Below are 16734 nucleotides of genomic sequence, written 5' to 3' on the forward strand. Positions count from 1 at the left end.
GGCTGGTCAGAGCTGCTAAGGCACTGTGAAAGGGACCTTGGCAGGGAGTTGGCTCTACTACTAAGACAGAAGTAAATTCCACCTGAACACCCTGTGAGTAGCAGCTTAACCTGGGAAATTACATCAACCTGCAGCTTTGCCTCTAAGGGCTGCAAGATCTGATGAGAGAGATGTGTGCCATGTGTGGGAGGCTCTGAGCCCAGAAAAATAAGCATTGCCATGGTGGAATCTGCCTCTGAGGAAGGTGACCTGATGCCAGGAGTCAGCACAGGGGAGCTGAGCTGGTGAAAGACAGAGTCTGAATAACAAAGCCTTCCTTGGCAGATCTGGTGAAGGGAGGGGTGGCTGGTTTAGCCACAGTTCCCTCCCACCCACTTACTGCTCTGAAGATGCTGTCCTGGTGATCTGTGGGCATGTGGAGGTACCAAAGCTGCCTGGGTCCAAGGGCAAATGCCTTTTCCTGTGGTGAAGGAGGGAAGTCCATAGGGATCTCAAATGGAATGCCCCTCTGCTTCCCCTTGGGCAGGGTTATTGAATCTCTCTTTTGCCCTGGCTAGCCTGGAAGAAGACTTCATCACCTGGAGAGAACAGTTCTGGCCAGCGGTGTGTGAGCACTTTGGGGTGGAGGCTACAGGAGAAGAGTCCAGGTGGGTATGGGTGCAGGTTCTTCTGGGTGCCAGAGAGATTGGCCACCTTTGACTGGTGGCTGTGCCATCAGCCCTGAGCTGCTCTCCCCTTTCCTGCGTGCTTCCTCCCCTTCCAGACTTGAGAAGTCTGGAGAGCACGTGTGAAGTAGAGCAGCGAGTGGGGCTGTTTGGACTGAGCCTGTCCTGGTGTGAGTTTGAACCCAGCTCTGGGTTTCTGTTCTGACTGAGTGATGTGATGGGTTTGGTTCCTCTGTGGATAGCTTTGCTGGGTTGTGGTGCTCTCAGTGAAGCTGATGTTTCCTCTTGGTTTGGGCTTTCTGCGTGGTCTGCCTGCTCCTTAATGCCTCAGGAGAGGTGAAGGGGTGGAAACGGCGTTTGTTCGAACTGCAGCGAATCCAGATGAAGGTTCCAGCTGCACCTTGTGATCTCCAGTTTGACGTTTTTCTCTGTTTCTCTCTTCCTTCCTCCTCCAGCATCCGCCAGTACGAGCTGGTGGTGCACACGGATGTGAACATGAACAAAGTCTACACTGGTGAGATGGGTCGTCTCAAAAGCTACGAGAACCAGAAGCCGTAAGTGCCAGACCCCCCGGGCAGGGTGTACGTGGGCCAGGCTTCGGCCAGCGGATCTTGATGTTTCCAACAACACGTGGTTTCTGCAATGCAGCCATGTAGCAGGTCTCTGCCCAAGAGAAATGGGCTCAGATCTCCACTGGGACTCTCAGGGATTCCCCAATTAATGAATCATTAGTGTCTGAGAAGGTGGCAGTGTTCACATGTGCTGGTACATTTGCAGCATCTGCCTTGAGGTCACTCAGAGCCTTTCCTCGCCCAAGGTAGCTAATGCGTGATGGGTGCTTGCAGTTTTGCTTTGGGGAGATTAGCTCTATAAATTATTCTCGACCTGAAATATCTTTTTGAGATATGACATTCCCTCCAATCCACTTTTGCATCATTTGTTCTTAATGGGATTGAAGCTGTGGACTGCTGGGCTGTGCTTAGAAGGAAAATGCTGTTTTCTGTGCCACTGTGGGTAGCAGCAGGATCATAATTTGGTTTGAGCTGTGTTGTGCTTTGAAACATGAGCCAGGACAGCCCTGTGCTCAAATCATGGGAGCCTGCTCTGGAGGCTGGATACAAGCAGCACTGGGAGCCTGCAGGAGAGTAACCCAGAGGGTCCTTGTCTTTCCTTCCAGCCCGTTTGATGCCAAGAACCCCTTCCTGGCCCAGGTTATGCAGAACCGCAAGCTGAACGAGGGTGGAGAGCGACACCTTATGCACCTGGAGCTGGATATCTCCAATTCCAAAATCAGGTAGTTTCCCATGGGAGACTGGTCCTCTGTTTTGGCAGGAGCAGTCTGCATCAGAAGCAAAGAATGAGGATGAGGTGCTGGCCTCGTCCAGCACTTCGGAAGGGGACCTTGTTCTCATAATTACTTAACACTGCCCCTCTGGGCTCTGTGCCACATATCGGGTACCCCATGTCAGGGCTTTCTCCCAGCTCTTGTGCTGTACCTGGCCGTGCCAGCTGGCTGCTCTGGGTCCCTCCAGAGCTGATCGCACATACCCATCCTACCTGAGCAGTCCCAGCTGCAAGAATTCTTCAGGAGTCATTCAAAAAATGAGGGGGCAGATGAGCTATGAGATAGGGGAGAGCTGGGGATGGCTCATGCCTGGGTTTGGCTGGCTTAGGTGTACAAGCATAGGGGGAATAAAGCCCTGTTCTTAAAAACTCTCTTGCTGGCTTAAATTCCTTTGTGTGTGCTTGTGAGAAAGCCACGAACCCAGGTGGTTTAACATAACAGAATACTGCAGAGGTTTTGAGCAGCTTTGCTCCTTGCCTGTCAGGGAGCTGGCCTCTCCTTGCTGGAAGTCTGGCCTCGTTGAAGTCTCTGGCAAAACTGCTGTCTTGGAGGACCCTTGTAAAAAACCTGGTTCTTAAAACCGTTATTCCCCAATGGTCCTTTCTGCTGTCACTGCTGGCTCTTGGGATCCCTGATTGTGCAGGCGCTGTGTAGCAGCTCAGATTTGGGTGTTGTCCTACTGTCCCTTGCACCAGCCCACTTGTCTTCCAGCTGAGCAGAGCAGCTCAGGCTTGGTGTGCATGAGAAGTGGTGCTGGTGTTTCATCTGCTCTCCTCCTGCTCTTGTGCCAGGTACGAGTCTGGGGACCACGTGGCGGTGTACCCCGCCAACGACTCCTCTCTGGTGAACCAGATCGGTGAGATCCTGAGCACGGATCTGGACACGATCATGTCCCTAAACAATTTAGATGGTGAGTATGGATCACCCCTGAGCGTCAGCAGTTCTTCAGCTCTGGCCTCTGTCCTTCCCACCCAAGCAGGAGCCAGATCCACCTTCAGGTCCCATAGGGCACCTCCAGGCACAGAGGGATGTCCCGTGGCCGCTCCGAATGTGGTGCCATTCCAGCAGCGGTGGCACAGAGCCCGCTTGCTGAGAGCCAGCTGAAGTGGGTCAGTTGTGAAATGCACTTGGTGTGCCTGTTCAGCAGCACTTTATGTAACAGCACGCTCCTAATTACAGAGCATCAGCCCGCCGGAGCATCCCCTGCTGCAGAGCCCCGGAGCTCAGCAGGGGCCTTCGTGTCTGAGATGCTGTTATTCAGTCCTTGGAGGAGGCACAGGCTGGGGGATTGAACTGCCAGGAGGGAGCACTTGTGCTGATACAAAGAGCTTTTCTTGGGCAGTGTTCCCAGCAGAGCTGGCCTCTGGCAGGAGGGAGATAGCAGCTGCTGCCCGTCTTACTCCTGAAGCAGCGCAGCCTGACCTGTGGCATCAGATGTGCTGGCCCAGGAGCCTAAGAGAGCTCCTTGTTTCAAGAAAGCAAGTGGCTTTAATGCAGTGCTGGAGCCTGCAGGCCCCTGTGCGGTGTCCCATGTTGTCTGGCCTCATGCTGCCACTCCTGTCCCTTACCTACCTCTTAATTTGCTGAACTGAGTGGCTTCAGTTGACTGCTGGCACTTACCTTTCCCAAGGGGGCTGTGAGCACAAAAGTCCATGGCCAAAGGACACCTGAGGCCACATCTGAAGTAGGTCTAAGTGTGTGAGGCCAAATTAGCCACAGAGAACAGCCCTCCTGCTTGGTCTGGGGGTGTGCTGGGTGCCTCAGGGCAGAGAGCCCCGTTGGGGCATGTGGGTAATTTTTTTTTTTCTGATAAGGTGTTGGGCAGCATCTGTGAAACACAGGATGGGTTACTGGGAGATGTAGCTGCATCTGTGTGGGATCGGGGCTTTGGCCAGCCGACTGGTTCAGCCCCAGGGCTGCTCTCGCCTCTCTGAAGCCTGTTCCCCTGCCCTGTCCCCAGCTCTCATACACCGCAGTAGCTGCTGGCACGAAATCTCTAACATAACAGCGTGCAGTTGCTGATTTTTAATTTTTTTCTGTCGCCTCCAGAGGAATCCAATAAGAAACATCCCTTCCCCTGCCCCACGTCCTACCGTACAGCCCTGACGTACTACCTGGACATCACCAACCCGCCCCGCACCAACGTCCTCTACGAGCTGGCCCAGTATGCCACGGACGCGGGCGAGCAGGAGCGCCTCCGCAAAATGGCATCGTCTGCTGCCGAGGGCAAGGTGGGAGCTGGGGCCTTCCCAGCAAAGCTGCTGGGTTGAACTGGGTGCTGGGGGATCCCTGAGAGGGATCCGGGACCATTTGGCACCAGGTACAGAGAGCTGAGGGAGTGTTTGCCAGCGGCGTAGGGAAGTCCTCACGCGTGTGCCCTCCTTGCCCACAGGCTCTCTACCTCAGCTGGGTGGTGGAGGCCCGGAGGAACATCCTGGCCATCCTGCAGGACATGCCCTCCCTGCGCCCCCCCGTCGACCACTTGTGTGAGCTCCTGCCCCGCCTGCAGGCCCGCTACTATTCCATCGCCTCCTCCTCCAAGGTGGGTCTGCTTCCAGGGGCTGCGGCTGCTGAGAGACCGCGTCGGCTGCAGCTCCGCAGTGCCACCATCCCTGCTCTCAGCTGGGGACAGGACACGGGGGGTTTGCCCTGGTGACACTTTCTGTGAGGGGAGCAGCTTTCTCTATGAGGGGAGCAGTTATCTCTGTGCATGAGAAGAGGGGGTTATCCCAACTTCCACAGGGTCTGCAGAGGGTCCCACACCGCAGCCAGATGTGCCCCGATGCCACCACCCTCCCTGCAGCCCTGCTGCTCTTCGCCCGTAGGCCTTGCTTTCAGGGCTTGAAAACAAGTTGGCATTTTAGGGGTTGGTCAAAAATCACTATTTTTGCGCCTGAAGCCCTGAGGTTTTTGGCAATCCCGAGGGAAGCTCAGCAGTCCTGCGATGAGTTGGGCACAAGACACAAGTCCCACGTAGGGAATGCTTGGAGGCTTGATCTGCCAGGGGAGGAATAGCTGTCCCAACACTAACATTAGGTTAAACTTCTCCCCATCCCTGAGCACAAGGAACTGAGCTGTGGGGTTGCTGGGGCTCCTTCTCTGCCTGGCACTGACTTGCCTTCCCTGCAGGTTCACCCCAACGCCATCCACATCTGTGCTGTGACGGTGGAGTACGAGACCAAGACGGGACGCCTGAACAAAGGGGTGGCCACCAACTGGCTCAAGAACAAGGTGCCTGATGAGAACGGGAGCAACTCCATGGTGCCCATGTACGTCAGGAAGTCGCAGTTTCGCCTGCCCTTCAAACCCAGCACGCCCGTCATCATGATCGGGCCAGGGACTGGCATAGCCCCCTTCATCGGCTTCATTCAGGAGCGGGGCTGGCTGAAGCAGCAAGGTGAGTGCCCAGGGACTTCCCTGGGGACTGGAGGTGCTGCAGGATGATGCTCTGCGGGGCCGGTCGGTGCCTCCAAGGTGCAGCTTGTGCTGCTGACATTGCTGACGGGCGTAAGCAAAAAAGCAGAGGAGGTGGAGCAGGGTGAACAGCAGCTGAGTGGTTTTTGTCCAGCACAAGGATGCTTTGTCCTCCTCTCTTGGCCACAGAGGATATTTGGGGGGGATGGATAGACCTTGTCCTTATAAACAGAAACACAGCTCTGCCTCCCCTGGTTGGCAGGACAAGGGGAGGTGGGGAGGGCAGGGTTGGGGGCTGCAGGGAGCCAGCTGATGGGTGCTGTGTGACTGCAGGCAAAGAGGTGGGCGAGACGGTGCTTTACTACGGCTGCCGCCACGAGCGTGAGGACTACCTGTACCGGGAGGAGCTGGCCCGCTTCCATCGGGAGGGAGTCCTCACCCAGCTCAACGTTGCCTTCTCCAGGGACCAGGCCGAGAAGGTACTGCTGTCTCCCAGCTGCTTGCTCGTGCTGCCCAGCATCGCTCCCAGCCATGGCAGCGGGGGACGAGAAGGCCCTGAGGGCTGGAGACTCCCAGCCCGGAGCCTCACTGCTGGGGAGGGCCCATGGCAGTCAGAGGGGCACCCAGCTCCTCGCTGGCGTGTGGAGCCACGAGCACGGGCTTCGCTTCCCCTCCCTTGGCCTGGCCTGTGGTGGGGGGGCTCTGCCCCTCTTGGCTCACCCCTGCCTTTGTTCCTGCCAGGTTTATGTTCAGCACTTACTGAAGAAGAACAAGGAAAACATCTGGAAGCTGGTTAATGAGGGGAACGCTCACATCTACGTGTGCGGGTAAGTCTGGGGGCAGGGCATGGACCTTGGGAAAACGTTCCTATTCTCAGGAAAATGTGTGACTCAGTTTACCCACTCGTGCATGACAAGCCCTGGGAGGGTTGCGCTGTCCTTGTTCCAGGGGAGCGTGAGGGGCCAGGCAGATGGGCTGGGGTGAGCAAACCGCCCGTGTTGGGTGTTGAGAGGCGACCAGGGCTCTGTGGCTCTGGTGTGTTACCACCTCGCTCACGGTCCCCTTGTCTCCAGCGATGCTCGCAACATGGCCCGGGACGTGCAGAACACCTTCTACGAGATCGTGGCCGAGTTCGGGAACATGAGCCAGCCCCAGGCCGTGGACTATGTAAAGAAACTGATGACAAAGGGCCGGTACTCGTTGGATGTCTGGAGCTAAGAGCGGGTCCCCAGGCGTGGGCCTGTGAGAGGTGGAGAGTGCCGGCTTGCCCACTGCTGCTGTGGGTGACAGCGTCGTCCACAGCTACCCCAGTGTCACTCCCAACCCCTCCTGGGCCACAGCAGCCCCCCGGGGTGGGCTGTGTATCCTGGGTGGTGGATGGGGTTGAGAGGGGCAGGGGGGTAGCTCAGGCTGTTGTCCAGGAGCTGCGGTGCCCCTGGCTCCCTCGGGAGCACCTCCTGGCACCAGCGTTTGCCTCGAGGTCAGGGATGCAGCTGACGTGGGGCAGGAGGGATGGACGGTGCTGGGGGAGCTCTGGGGTCCTTCTCTGAACACAAGGTGTTGCCTTATCCCCTGGGGCTGCAGACCCCCCTGGCCTGCCCGGGCCGGAGGAGCGGGCAGCCCCCTGTGCTGCGGGTTTGGGGCGAGGGCACGGTGTGGGGCAGCAGTCTGTCCTCGCCTCCCTCCCACCCTGTTTGGCCAGCTCTAGACTAGAGGCGTGGGGCTGGCAGCTGGCTCTGGGCACAGAGCTGCCCCACGCCACCAGAACCCCCCAGGCACCCCGCTCCTGTCCCCCGCTGCCCGCCTCTGCTCCAGCACGCAGCGGGGACGGGATGGCTCCTCTCTCCTCTGGAAGAGACCTGGTTTGGGTGGGGGGTCTCAGTCCTGCTCCCTGGGGTCCTGCAGCCAGCAGCTCCTCTGGGCCCAGCCCCTCCCTCTCGCTGTGTACCGTCATTTTTTAAATACTGTTTTTATTTTAACATCTTTGTGATTTAATAATGGAAAAAAAAAAAGACTTTCAGGCTGTCCAATGACTGTAAATTATTTAAATACATTTGCCCTTGGAATAAAAACACTGTTTGTGTAGTTTGCTTCTTGCCCTCCCTCTGCTTGGGAAGAGGGAGGCAGGAGGAGCAGTGGCTGCTGACTGGGAGGAAAGCGGGGGACCAGGCAGCAGCTCTGGGCTTAGGCTGAGCTGGGGGCTGGGGCAGCCCCCACCCTGGCAGGGTGCTGAGCCTGGGCAGGGTGCTGAGCCCGGCGGCAGGCGCTGGATGGCTCCGGACTGAAGCACAGCTCCAGAGGTGCTGTGTGGTTCCCAACGCTTCAGGAGTTCCTGGGGGTAGGACAGGGGCAGCTGGAGGTGATTTTTCTTCCCTGTCAGGGGCCTGCCACCAGCCAGGGCTAAACCACGGAGCTGTTCCCAGACCACCCCAGCAACCCGTGGCAGCACCTGCGCTCGCTTTATTTTTGCACGTGCCTCCTCCAGAGATGCAAGACCAGGGTGCTGTTGGCACAGCCCCAGCTTGAAGCCCGGTTCAGGCTCGTGGTGCTCCCACCCCAGACCCCTCCACAGAGGAGGAGCCGGGTACAACCCACCCTGGAAGGCAGCGTCTGTGCACGGCCTCCAGCTGCCCCGAAAGCAATGGGGGCGGCCAGGGAAGCACTTGCAGCCGAGGTGAGACCCCATATTTACCTCTGCCTTCAGCACCCAGGGGCTGCCCCAGCTGCACGGCTGGGGAGAGCCTCGGCCACCCCAGGAGCTGAGCATAAGAGGCAGCCGTCAGCCCTGGACACTGCCTTGTCCCCATGGAGTTGATGCAAACCAGGGTGCCCCTGGCCTGAAGCAGGGTGGGCAGCGCCGGGCTCAACGCAGAAGAACCATCCCAGTCAATGTCTTCAGGGCAACGGGAAGGGGAGCAGCTCTCCTGGAGGAGGAAGGCAGCCAGGAGAGGGGTTGCGGTGTGCTCCTGCCTCCAGGTGCGTAACTCAGGCACAGATCCAGCACTGCAGCGGACACATGGTCTATTTGTGAGCTGGCCCCAAGCTCTGTCCCATGGCCAGGCTTCCAAGGAACGGGGTGAGACACCACAGTCCGGACGGCATCGAGGAGAAGGGGAGGGGGAGATGGAGCCGGTGGGGAGAAACAGTCCTGGCCCCCACGCTGCCCCCCCTTCAATTCCGCTTCATGTCTTTTTTCTTGTTCTGAAACTTCTGGTGGACGACACGAAGGGTGGTGAAGAAGTTCCCCAGGAAGAGGATGAAGAAGGGGAGGCCACACATGAGGACCTGCGGGAGCAGCAGAGGCGTGAGGCAGAAGGAGGGCCCCGCCTGGGGCATCCCCCTGCCCAGGGCAGTTGCCTGGCAGCCCCTTACCTGCCACTCCTTGCATTCGGGGTGCTGGAGCATGCGGAAGAGGGTGATGGCATTGTAGAGCTGCCAGAACTGCAGGAGAGAGGAGAGTGAGGGGAGTTTCTGCTTTCAAAGGCTCGACCCCACGCTGAAGCTCACCCTGCTGCTCCCTCTGGGCACAGCCCTCGCGTGAGGCCAGCCTGCCCTGGCACGAGGTGAAACCCCCTCCAGGCTCGGGGCCAGAGGAGCCCAGCTGGGACATCTCTCCCTTTCTCGCCACCTTCTGGAGCCCAACAGCCCAGAGGAAGCCTCAGACCAGCCTACTGCTTTTGGCCATCACCCTAAATCATCTGACCCAGGACCAACTGGACCTTCAGGAGCAGCAGCTCAAGAGCTGGAGCTCAGAAGGGTTTTGGAAGGGTTCTCTGCGCCAGGCCCTCGGCCCTACGTTGCACATCACGAGCACTGGGCAGAGCTAACCCAGGTCCTCCCCATCTCGCTGAGCCATGGAGGTGGTGCGTGCTTTGGAGGAAAAGGAAAGGCTCAGCACTTGTTGTAAGCATTTCCCTACCCCTGGTCTCCGTATCACATGGCCGCAGCAGCCCGGGGGGCCCTGGATGATGTCCAGGGAATACGGCACCATCCGCTCCCCCCTGAGGCTCCGGCCTCTCGCCGCTCCCCCCACAGATCAGCACGCACTCACCTGCCCGAAGAAGAGGAAGGGCAGCAGGAACGTGAGGCCTCTCCACATCCAGGACTGGAAGCCCTCTGCAAAGGATGAAGGGTTGCATGGGGACCTGAGTGCATGGCAGCGGATGGAGCCCAGCTCCTGGGGCCACGGGCCGGGAGGTTTAGTGGCCACCCTGTGCCTGGCTGAGCTGTCCTCGCCCCAGCTGCTGTCCCTCAGCCCGAGGAGTTGGCAGCCCACAAGTACGTGGGGCGTGGGGAGGTTTTTCTGCCTGTGAAGCAGCTTCATGGGGGAAGCTCGTGTCTCGGATACCAGGTGCAACATCTGCTGCTATGTTGTGTCCTGGGGGAGCCAGCCGTGGGCCGGCAGCCCCAGGAGAGCGGGAGGAGGCAGCCTCCAGCCTGCAGGATGCTGCTGCTCTCGGAGCTTTGGCTTTACTTGTAGCTTTTACCATTTCTGCCACTGCTAAAGCGCAGTCAAACTAACTTTGAAACAAAAAGAACTGTCACCGTCGCCTTTGACAGAAACCACAGCTCCCAGTCAGCTGAGCACTGGTCTGGTGCTGGGAGGGAGGCTGGTAGCAGCCACGGGCCTGTGGCAACAGTAGGTCCAGTTGGACTGGGACAACCAGTAAGGGAAGATCGCAGCTTACCCACGGTCAGGTCCATGTTGTGCCTCTCGCCCAGCGCCCGCAGCCGGTACAAGCACCCGCTCTGGTAGTAGTACTGGAGGAACTGCACGAAGCCTGCAGGAGAGCGCGGACGGGGTCAGCTCCCGGCCCCGGCCTGCCATGTCTCTGCCCCCAACGACCGTCCCAGTGCAGGACAGAGGCCAAGGGACAACCCAGATGAGCCGAGAGCTGCTCCAGCCGGGTCCCCGCGTGCCGCAGAGCCAGGCAGGCATGCTCGGCACCCGCGGCCAGCCCCGCGCCCAGCACACGCGGCAGCACTTACTCTGGTACATGGAGAAGGAGAGGAACTGGTTCCTGAACATCTGGTACATGAGCCCGTCTGGCCTGTGGAGAGACGGCGCTGGTGGGGGCTGTGGGGCTGAGGAGAGATGCCCCCAGCCCTGCCTGCCCCACGGCCAGCGTGAGGGCACCGCTCCCTCACCCCGGCTCCCACCCCAACAGGGGGACACCTGGGCTCAGGCACTGCGTCACAGCACCTGGTGCATCTCACCCTGCCTGCCACACCGGCATGCCCGTGGCTGCGGTTGTTTAGGGTGCTTGGGGCTGGGGAGGAACGCGGGGAGCTGTGTTGGACCCCCACCATCCCCAGAGCAGGACTGCGGCCGGGGGCGAGGGCAGCGAAGGGCCCCAGGCAGGCTGGGGTCTCTACAGCCACGAGATGGGGGGACGCAGACTCACCATGTCAGCATGATACCTGAGAGGAAGGTGGAGACGTAGTGATGGAAAACCCACCAGCCTTTGATTCTGGAAGGCAGACCCAGAGAAGGGGGGTCAGGCCTTGAGCACGAATCAAGCCCCAAACACTCACCAGGAGAGCAGAGCCAGCCCGGCGCCGGCCGCCCTCCCGCTCCCAGGGCAAGGCGAGGAGTGGGGCTGGGGCCCTTCCAACCGCCTCCGCACGGGGAGCTCCTCCTGCCCCGCTCCTACAGCGCGTTACCAGGGTTTGCTACACACCCTGAGTAGGAGGGAGCTGCTCCTTGGGAAGTGCGGAGCTACGTGATGGGTCCCACCTCCCCGGCCTCACAGAGAAGGACCAACTCGCTGCACAACCCTCCCCCCCTCCCCGAGCCCAAGGGACTCACTTGGATCCGTTGTTGATCAAGATGCTCTCCCGGATGGTGAGGGTGCAGTAGTACCACACCAGGAGGAAGTTAAAGACGGCATCGGTCACCCTGGTGTCAAACAAAGCGGGGTGTAAAGGCACCACCCGCGTGTTGGGGGCACGGGCATCGAGACAGCCATCACTGCAGGATGCCCACCCACCCTTCGGGCAGGGAGACCTGCTTCTCCACCATCCACCACGGCCACAGGGAGACCCCAGCAGCCACGCAAGTCACCCCACCTCCAGGGCAGTGGCCAGATCCTTTGTCAGGATCTCCCATTCAGCTCCTGGACCTTTCAGGACCGGAGAGGAGGACATGGGGGCCCTGGGAGGAGATCTCTGCCCAGCATCCAAGCCAGACCCACCTGGAGTTGAAGAGGAACCGACAGGAAGAGGAGACGATGAGTAAGATGATGGTGAGGTAGAGCTTGAACTTCTCATACTCATCTTTATATGCGAACCTGCAGGGAAGCACAAGGACAGGCCTGGAGCAAGGTGGCTGCTGGAAGTCTCTGTCCTCCCATCCCACCCGGCTCACCAAAGGTGACACTCCATTGGGAACCCGTGGGACACACTCAGGAAAAGCCTCATCCCCTGGGTATTTCTGAGAGGAGAGCACACGGGGCTGCTTTCACACAGGTGAGACACCTCCCCGCCACCCCACAACCATGCCAAGCTGGCGGGTGGCCCGGAGGACGCCGGGGCAGCTGGGGGGCTGCGCAGCTCTCCGAGGGGAGGCCGGGGGAACTGAGGGAGGGGGACATGGGCTCCTGGCTGGGCACCTCTGGCACGAGCATCCCAGCGTGTGGGGGGCTCTCGTGGGCCGAACCCGGCCGCTGGTGTTTCCCCAAGGGCAGAGGGGGCTCCAGACTCCCTGCCTCTCCTGGGCATCTCTAACGCAGGGGAACCCGGGCACGGCTGCGGCGGAGGATCCCATTTAGCTTGGCAGAGCTAACGGTCCGTCCCAGCCCGGTGGCAGGAGCCTAAGGGGGGGTCGAGGACTTGGCTGATTCTGGGGACAAGCAGGGGACAGCCGGGAAGGGAATCTGCGCCAGGCGGGCCGAGCCGGGCCCGTGTGTGCGGAGCTCAGCCCGGGAGGAGCCGGTGTTCCCTGGTGACAAGGGGACCCCGAGCCCGCGGCGGCAGCGGCGCGAGGGCCGTACTTGGCCTGCTGGCTGAGCAGCGTGACGTTCACGTTCCCGAGCACCAGACTCAGGTACAACCTGGGGAGAGAGCAGAGGTGTCAGGCTGGGCACCTGCCCGGGGGCTGGCAGCGCTGCCGCGAGGCACAGCCGTCCCCTCTCGTGCCGCGGCGGGGCCCGGAACAAGCCCCCAGCTGTTCCCCGCTCAGAGCTGCCAGGCGCCGTGACTGGCACAAACGCTCTGGCATCTCCTCCCAAGGGCAGAGGGACGGCGGCCAAGCACCCCCCCACCTCCCGTGGGCACTAGGGTGTTCTCCAGGGCACCCCCCCCTCCCCGTGCCACCGTCCAAGGGCAGGTGAAGGCCACGAGCAGGCAGAGGAGCTCAGCCTGGCTCCTGCCCAGGGAGCAGGGTGACTCCCCGGGAGCAGGGTGACAGCAGGCTCGTGCCTCGCAGCGTTACGGCTGCCCGGAGGCGGAGGGAGGACCTGGCGTTTCCCCCCCGAGATGAGGCACCTCGTACCCGTTTTTCTTCGGCAGATAGGCCTCCATCTCGAAGAAAACGTTCTGCCGCTCTTTTATGAGGCTCTGGGTCTCCTGGACGGACTCCTCCTGCTCGGGGCTCACGTGGGCTTTGCACCTGGGGAGGGGACACAGCTGCTGGCCTCGGGACGGCCTCCGTAACGCAACCGGCACGTGCTGGCACCCGAGACGTGGCTGTCTTGGGCAAGGACAGTCCAAGGACAGGGAACACGGACGGGAGGCCATGACTCCACCTTCGGGGTGAGCTCCGCTGCTCGAGAAAAGGCAGCGGGACCGAGAGCGAGGGGAGGCTGGGGGGACCTTCTCCTCGAGGGAGGATGGGGAGAGCTGTGCGCAGGGGCTCTGGTCAAGTGACCTGCGAAGCCCCTGCAAGCTCTGCACTGCAAATGGGGCTCGAACCAGGGCAGAGGAAAGGGACTTTGCTGTCAGTGAGGCTGCAGCTCAGTTTGTGTTGCAGACAGAGCCGTGAGACGAGCCCCACAGCCCCATCCTCGCGGCTCGCCCCTCCGGCCCCGTCACACAACACCAACTTACTTTTTGAGGGACAACGACAGCTCCTTCAGCCGCTTCTTCTGCCGTGCGATGGAGCTGGAGATCCCATCCTGGAGCTTGGTTAGCTCCTCGAGTTTCTGCTTGTACAGCTTGTGGTTATCCTGGGGAGGAGAGACCGGCCCGCGTTACAGCTGCCCGCCCAGCCGCCCCTGCCCTTGGGCTCTCTGCGGGGGCATCTGTGAAAAACTGTCTTTAACTTCACGGGCGCAGCACGTGGGTAGGACAAGAGGTGGCTGGAAACCGCAGGCAGAAGGGCAGGCGTGTTTGGGGACAGCCTGCAGCCGTCCCTGCTTTGGGGCGGGGGGCAGAAACAGCCACTGGGGACGTCCATCCCCATCCCAAGGACGTTAGCTACAGGTGTGGGCACATCTGCATGGCACAGCCCAGCCTGGTCCTGCCCTCGTGTCTGGCCCCGCTCCAGCTGAGGGCTGTGGAAGTCCAGCACCGTCTCGCTTGGGGGATGCTCCCGTGGCTGGGAAATCATTGACTGCGGCACCGGGGAGAGGAGGGAAATGCTGCGGGGGCCAGGGCCACAACTGAGGGCCACGGCCACCCGGGAGCGGCGGCTTTGGCTGCTGGGATGGGACAAGCGTTTCCCTCCGCCTGGAGGTTGGTGCAGCAGCCGCTGCCCCGACCTGTGGCTCTGGGGCTCCGTCCCGAGCACCCCGGAGAAGCTGGCAGGAGCCCGTCAACGAGCGGGACAAAGGGGCCGGCCTGGCAGCAGGGCTGCGGCCAGCGCCCCGGCCCCTCGTGCGGCGGTAACCCAACCGCACCTGGGTAAGGCAGGATGCCATTCTTCTGCTATATTTAGAAAGGAAAGGAGAGAGCGTGCTGGATCGATGCTCCTGCTCGTCCAGGTCAGCTGGAAAACAGCCGCACCTCGGCGGCGGGCAGCCTGAGTGCCACCTCCACCATGGAATTAAACGCTGCTCGCAACAACCCTTGGACTAGACCTTGACGCACACACGTTTTAGCCTCCCCAGTTCTTATCAAGCACTTTATCAGCAGATCTTAGAGCTGTTCCCAAAGCAGAAAGGTGAAACCGAGAAATAGAGGAGGGAAACAGCTCGTTCTCCCTCTGGTGACAAGCAGCAGGGTGGGAACGGATCCCAGACAGCCCCAGCTCCCGCAGCAGTGATTTATGTCCCCGATCTCTCACGGGACGTTCCCTGCTTGACCATCACGCTTTCCTCCTCCCATGTGGAGTCACCTTCTCTTGCTCTGGAGTTAACTGAGAGCAAGCGGCGCTGGGGACAGCTCCTGTAGCAGTGTCAGCATCCGAGCACCACGCTCGGACCCAGCCTGGAGCAGGAGCTGCCCCAGGAGAAGGTCTCCAAAGGCCAGGGCCGTCACACCACAAGGGCTGCACGCAGGGTTCAAAGCGGGCGACCCGGGACATCCACGCAACCCTGATGGAGCAAGAGGAGGTTTCTCAAAGCCTCCCTTGCCCCAGATCTGGGTACAGCTGCGACGTGCCCACAACAACATCCGCTTCGCCCCGCTCCCGGGGGGGAAGGAGGGGGAAAGGGAACTGGTGCAGATGCAGGCGATTGATGTGAAGCGCGGCAGGAGATGGTAAGCCAACCTCCTCCTTGGGTGACCCCTGTCCGAGCTGAGCCCTGCCAGCTCCTTCCCCGGCAGCGAGCGCCCTGGGGATGACACAACGTCTCCGGTACCAGTCACCTTCCCGGCGCAGAGCTCCCGGCCAGCCCCGGTGGGTGACGGGGCACCGGAGGGAGGGTGCCCGGGGTGGAAGGAGGCAGGACAAGGCGCCTGGCTGTGGTGTGACCGGGCTCCTGGCTGCTGGCTCGGGCTGAGAGCAGTGATAAGGAGCGCGGGACAGCACCCGCACGCCCCGCTCCCGGCCGTGCCGCGCCGGGCAGTGCCGCTGCCCGCTCCCAGCCCGTACACACCCGGGGATGTCGCGGCTGCCGGGCCGGGTGATGAGGTGGAGCCGCCCCGGAGAGCCCCGCTCGGGCCAGGCCAGGCTCCTCGGCCCCGGCGCAGCCCGGCACCCCCTGCCCCGCTCGGAAACCCTCTGCCCAGCGGCACAAGGGCCCGGTTATGGGCCGCGACCGAGTGCAGGGGCACACGGCCCGGGACCCGAGCAGGGAGCGCCGCACCCGTTAGGGATGCTGCCGGACGTGATATCCCGTGACGATACCCCCGGGTGCCCCGGCTCCGCGCCCCCTCGACCAGCCGTTGCCCCGGCAGAGGGTAACGATCCTCCGCGGTGCTTCGGGGGGGCGAGGCGGGCCCTGACGCACCGGCGGTGCCCGCGGTGCCCGTCCCCGGGCCGGGTGCCGGTACCTGGATGCGCTGGTAGCCGTCCTGCAGCTCCTCCCACTCCCGCAGGCACTCGGCGGCCGAGGCCCCGCCGGCCATGGCGGCGCGCGGCGGGCGACGGCGGCGGTGACCGGCCCCGGCCCGCGGCGCTGGGCTGCGCTGGGCCGCCGCGCCCCCCCCCGCGCTTCCGGGCACGCCCACGGGGGCGGGGCGAGGGGCGGGGCCTGGGCGGGGGCGGGGCCAGCGCTGTTCCGTGTCTCTTTATAAACAGCCGGGAATAAGGAGGGGGCATAAAACCATCCCGGCCTGTTCTTGGGGCTCTGCAGTGCGAAGGGCGCTGTCGGCACAGGCGGGTCGTGGTGCAAACTCACCGACAGAAGGGTAAAGGCTGCCCAGCTCCCGCCCTGGCCGCACAGATTGGAAAGAGAAACCAGGGGGGATGATCTATAATGAAAAAAAGGTGTTTAAAAGATGTGGTGCTTAGGGACATGGGTTAGTGGTGGACTTGGCAGTGTTAGCTTAATGACTTGGTGATCCTAAAGGTCCTTTCCAACCAGAACGATGCCATGATTCTAAAAATCCCCGCTAAACCCTTAGCACGGAGCACAAGGAAAGCCCAGGAGCATTTTCTGTAATGACTTATTTCGTCATGTCCATGTGAAGAATTTACAGTGCAGTAAGAGAGAGGAGAGTACTGAGTTTAGGTTTCACAGGGTTGATGCTGTGTGTTAGGTTAGGTTGTTGTGTCAGAAGGTGGCAAGTGGGAAGCGCAGTCCTGCTCCACAACCCAACCGGCCAGTCTGCGAGAGGCCGTGCCCGTGTCTGCGGGGAGCTGAGAAGGCACACGCGGAGTGAGGGAACCTCTGAAATGGGGAAATTCTGTCGTCACCTCTCTGGGCTGGGCGTGGGCACAGTCAAACTCTAAATTTAGCATCCCGGATTGACGAACTTTTTCAGAGA

At 61.0% G+C, this 16734-nt stretch overlaps 2 protein-coding genes across 3 annotated transcripts in view; one reads left to right on the forward strand and one right to left on the reverse strand.

Moving 5' to 3' along the window:
* Nucleotides 1–7496, forward strand: part of POR (cytochrome p450 oxidoreductase) — a 29393-nt gene extending 21897 nt beyond the window's left edge. For both annotated transcript variants that reach the window (XM_068415504.1, XM_068415505.1), the window contains 10 exons: nt 558–647; nt 1121–1219; nt 1843–1959; nt 2802–2920; nt 4060–4241; nt 4403–4552; nt 5140–5407; nt 5758–5903; nt 6166–6251; nt 6498–7496. In XM_068415504.1, coding sequence (XP_068271605.1) covers nt 558–647; nt 1121–1219; nt 1843–1959; nt 2802–2920; nt 4060–4241; nt 4403–4552; nt 5140–5407; nt 5758–5903; nt 6166–6251; nt 6498–6642 — 1402 coding nt within the window. In that variant the 3' untranslated portion in view covers nt 6643–7496. The remainder of the gene's footprint in view (nt 1–557; nt 648–1120; nt 1220–1842; nt 1960–2801; nt 2921–4059; nt 4242–4402; nt 4553–5139; nt 5408–5757; nt 5904–6165; nt 6252–6497) is intronic.
* On the reverse strand, nt 7440–15913 carry TMEM120A (transmembrane protein 120A). The gene is made up of 12 exons (XM_068415506.1): nt 15799–15913; nt 13471–13589; nt 12917–13033; nt 12417–12476; nt 11619–11714; nt 11234–11323; nt 10830–10895; nt 10414–10475; nt 10113–10205; nt 9476–9540; nt 8797–8865; nt 7440–8709 (listed from the first exon to the last, which is right to left on the reverse strand). The coding sequence occupies exons 1-12, from the start codon at nt 15871–15873 to the stop codon at nt 8596–8598; spliced, it is 1026 nt and encodes a 341-aa protein (XP_068271607.1). The 5' UTR covers nt 15874–15913; the 3' UTR covers nt 7440–8595.
* Nucleotides 15914–16734: the final 821 nt, after the last annotated feature.

The sequence above is a fragment of the Nyctibius grandis genome, chromosome 18 (genome assembly GCF_013368605.1).
Source record: "Nyctibius grandis isolate bNycGra1 chromosome 18, bNycGra1.pri, whole genome shotgun sequence".
Taxonomy (NCBI): Eukaryota; Metazoa; Chordata; class Aves; order Nyctibiiformes; family Nyctibiidae; genus Nyctibius; species Nyctibius grandis.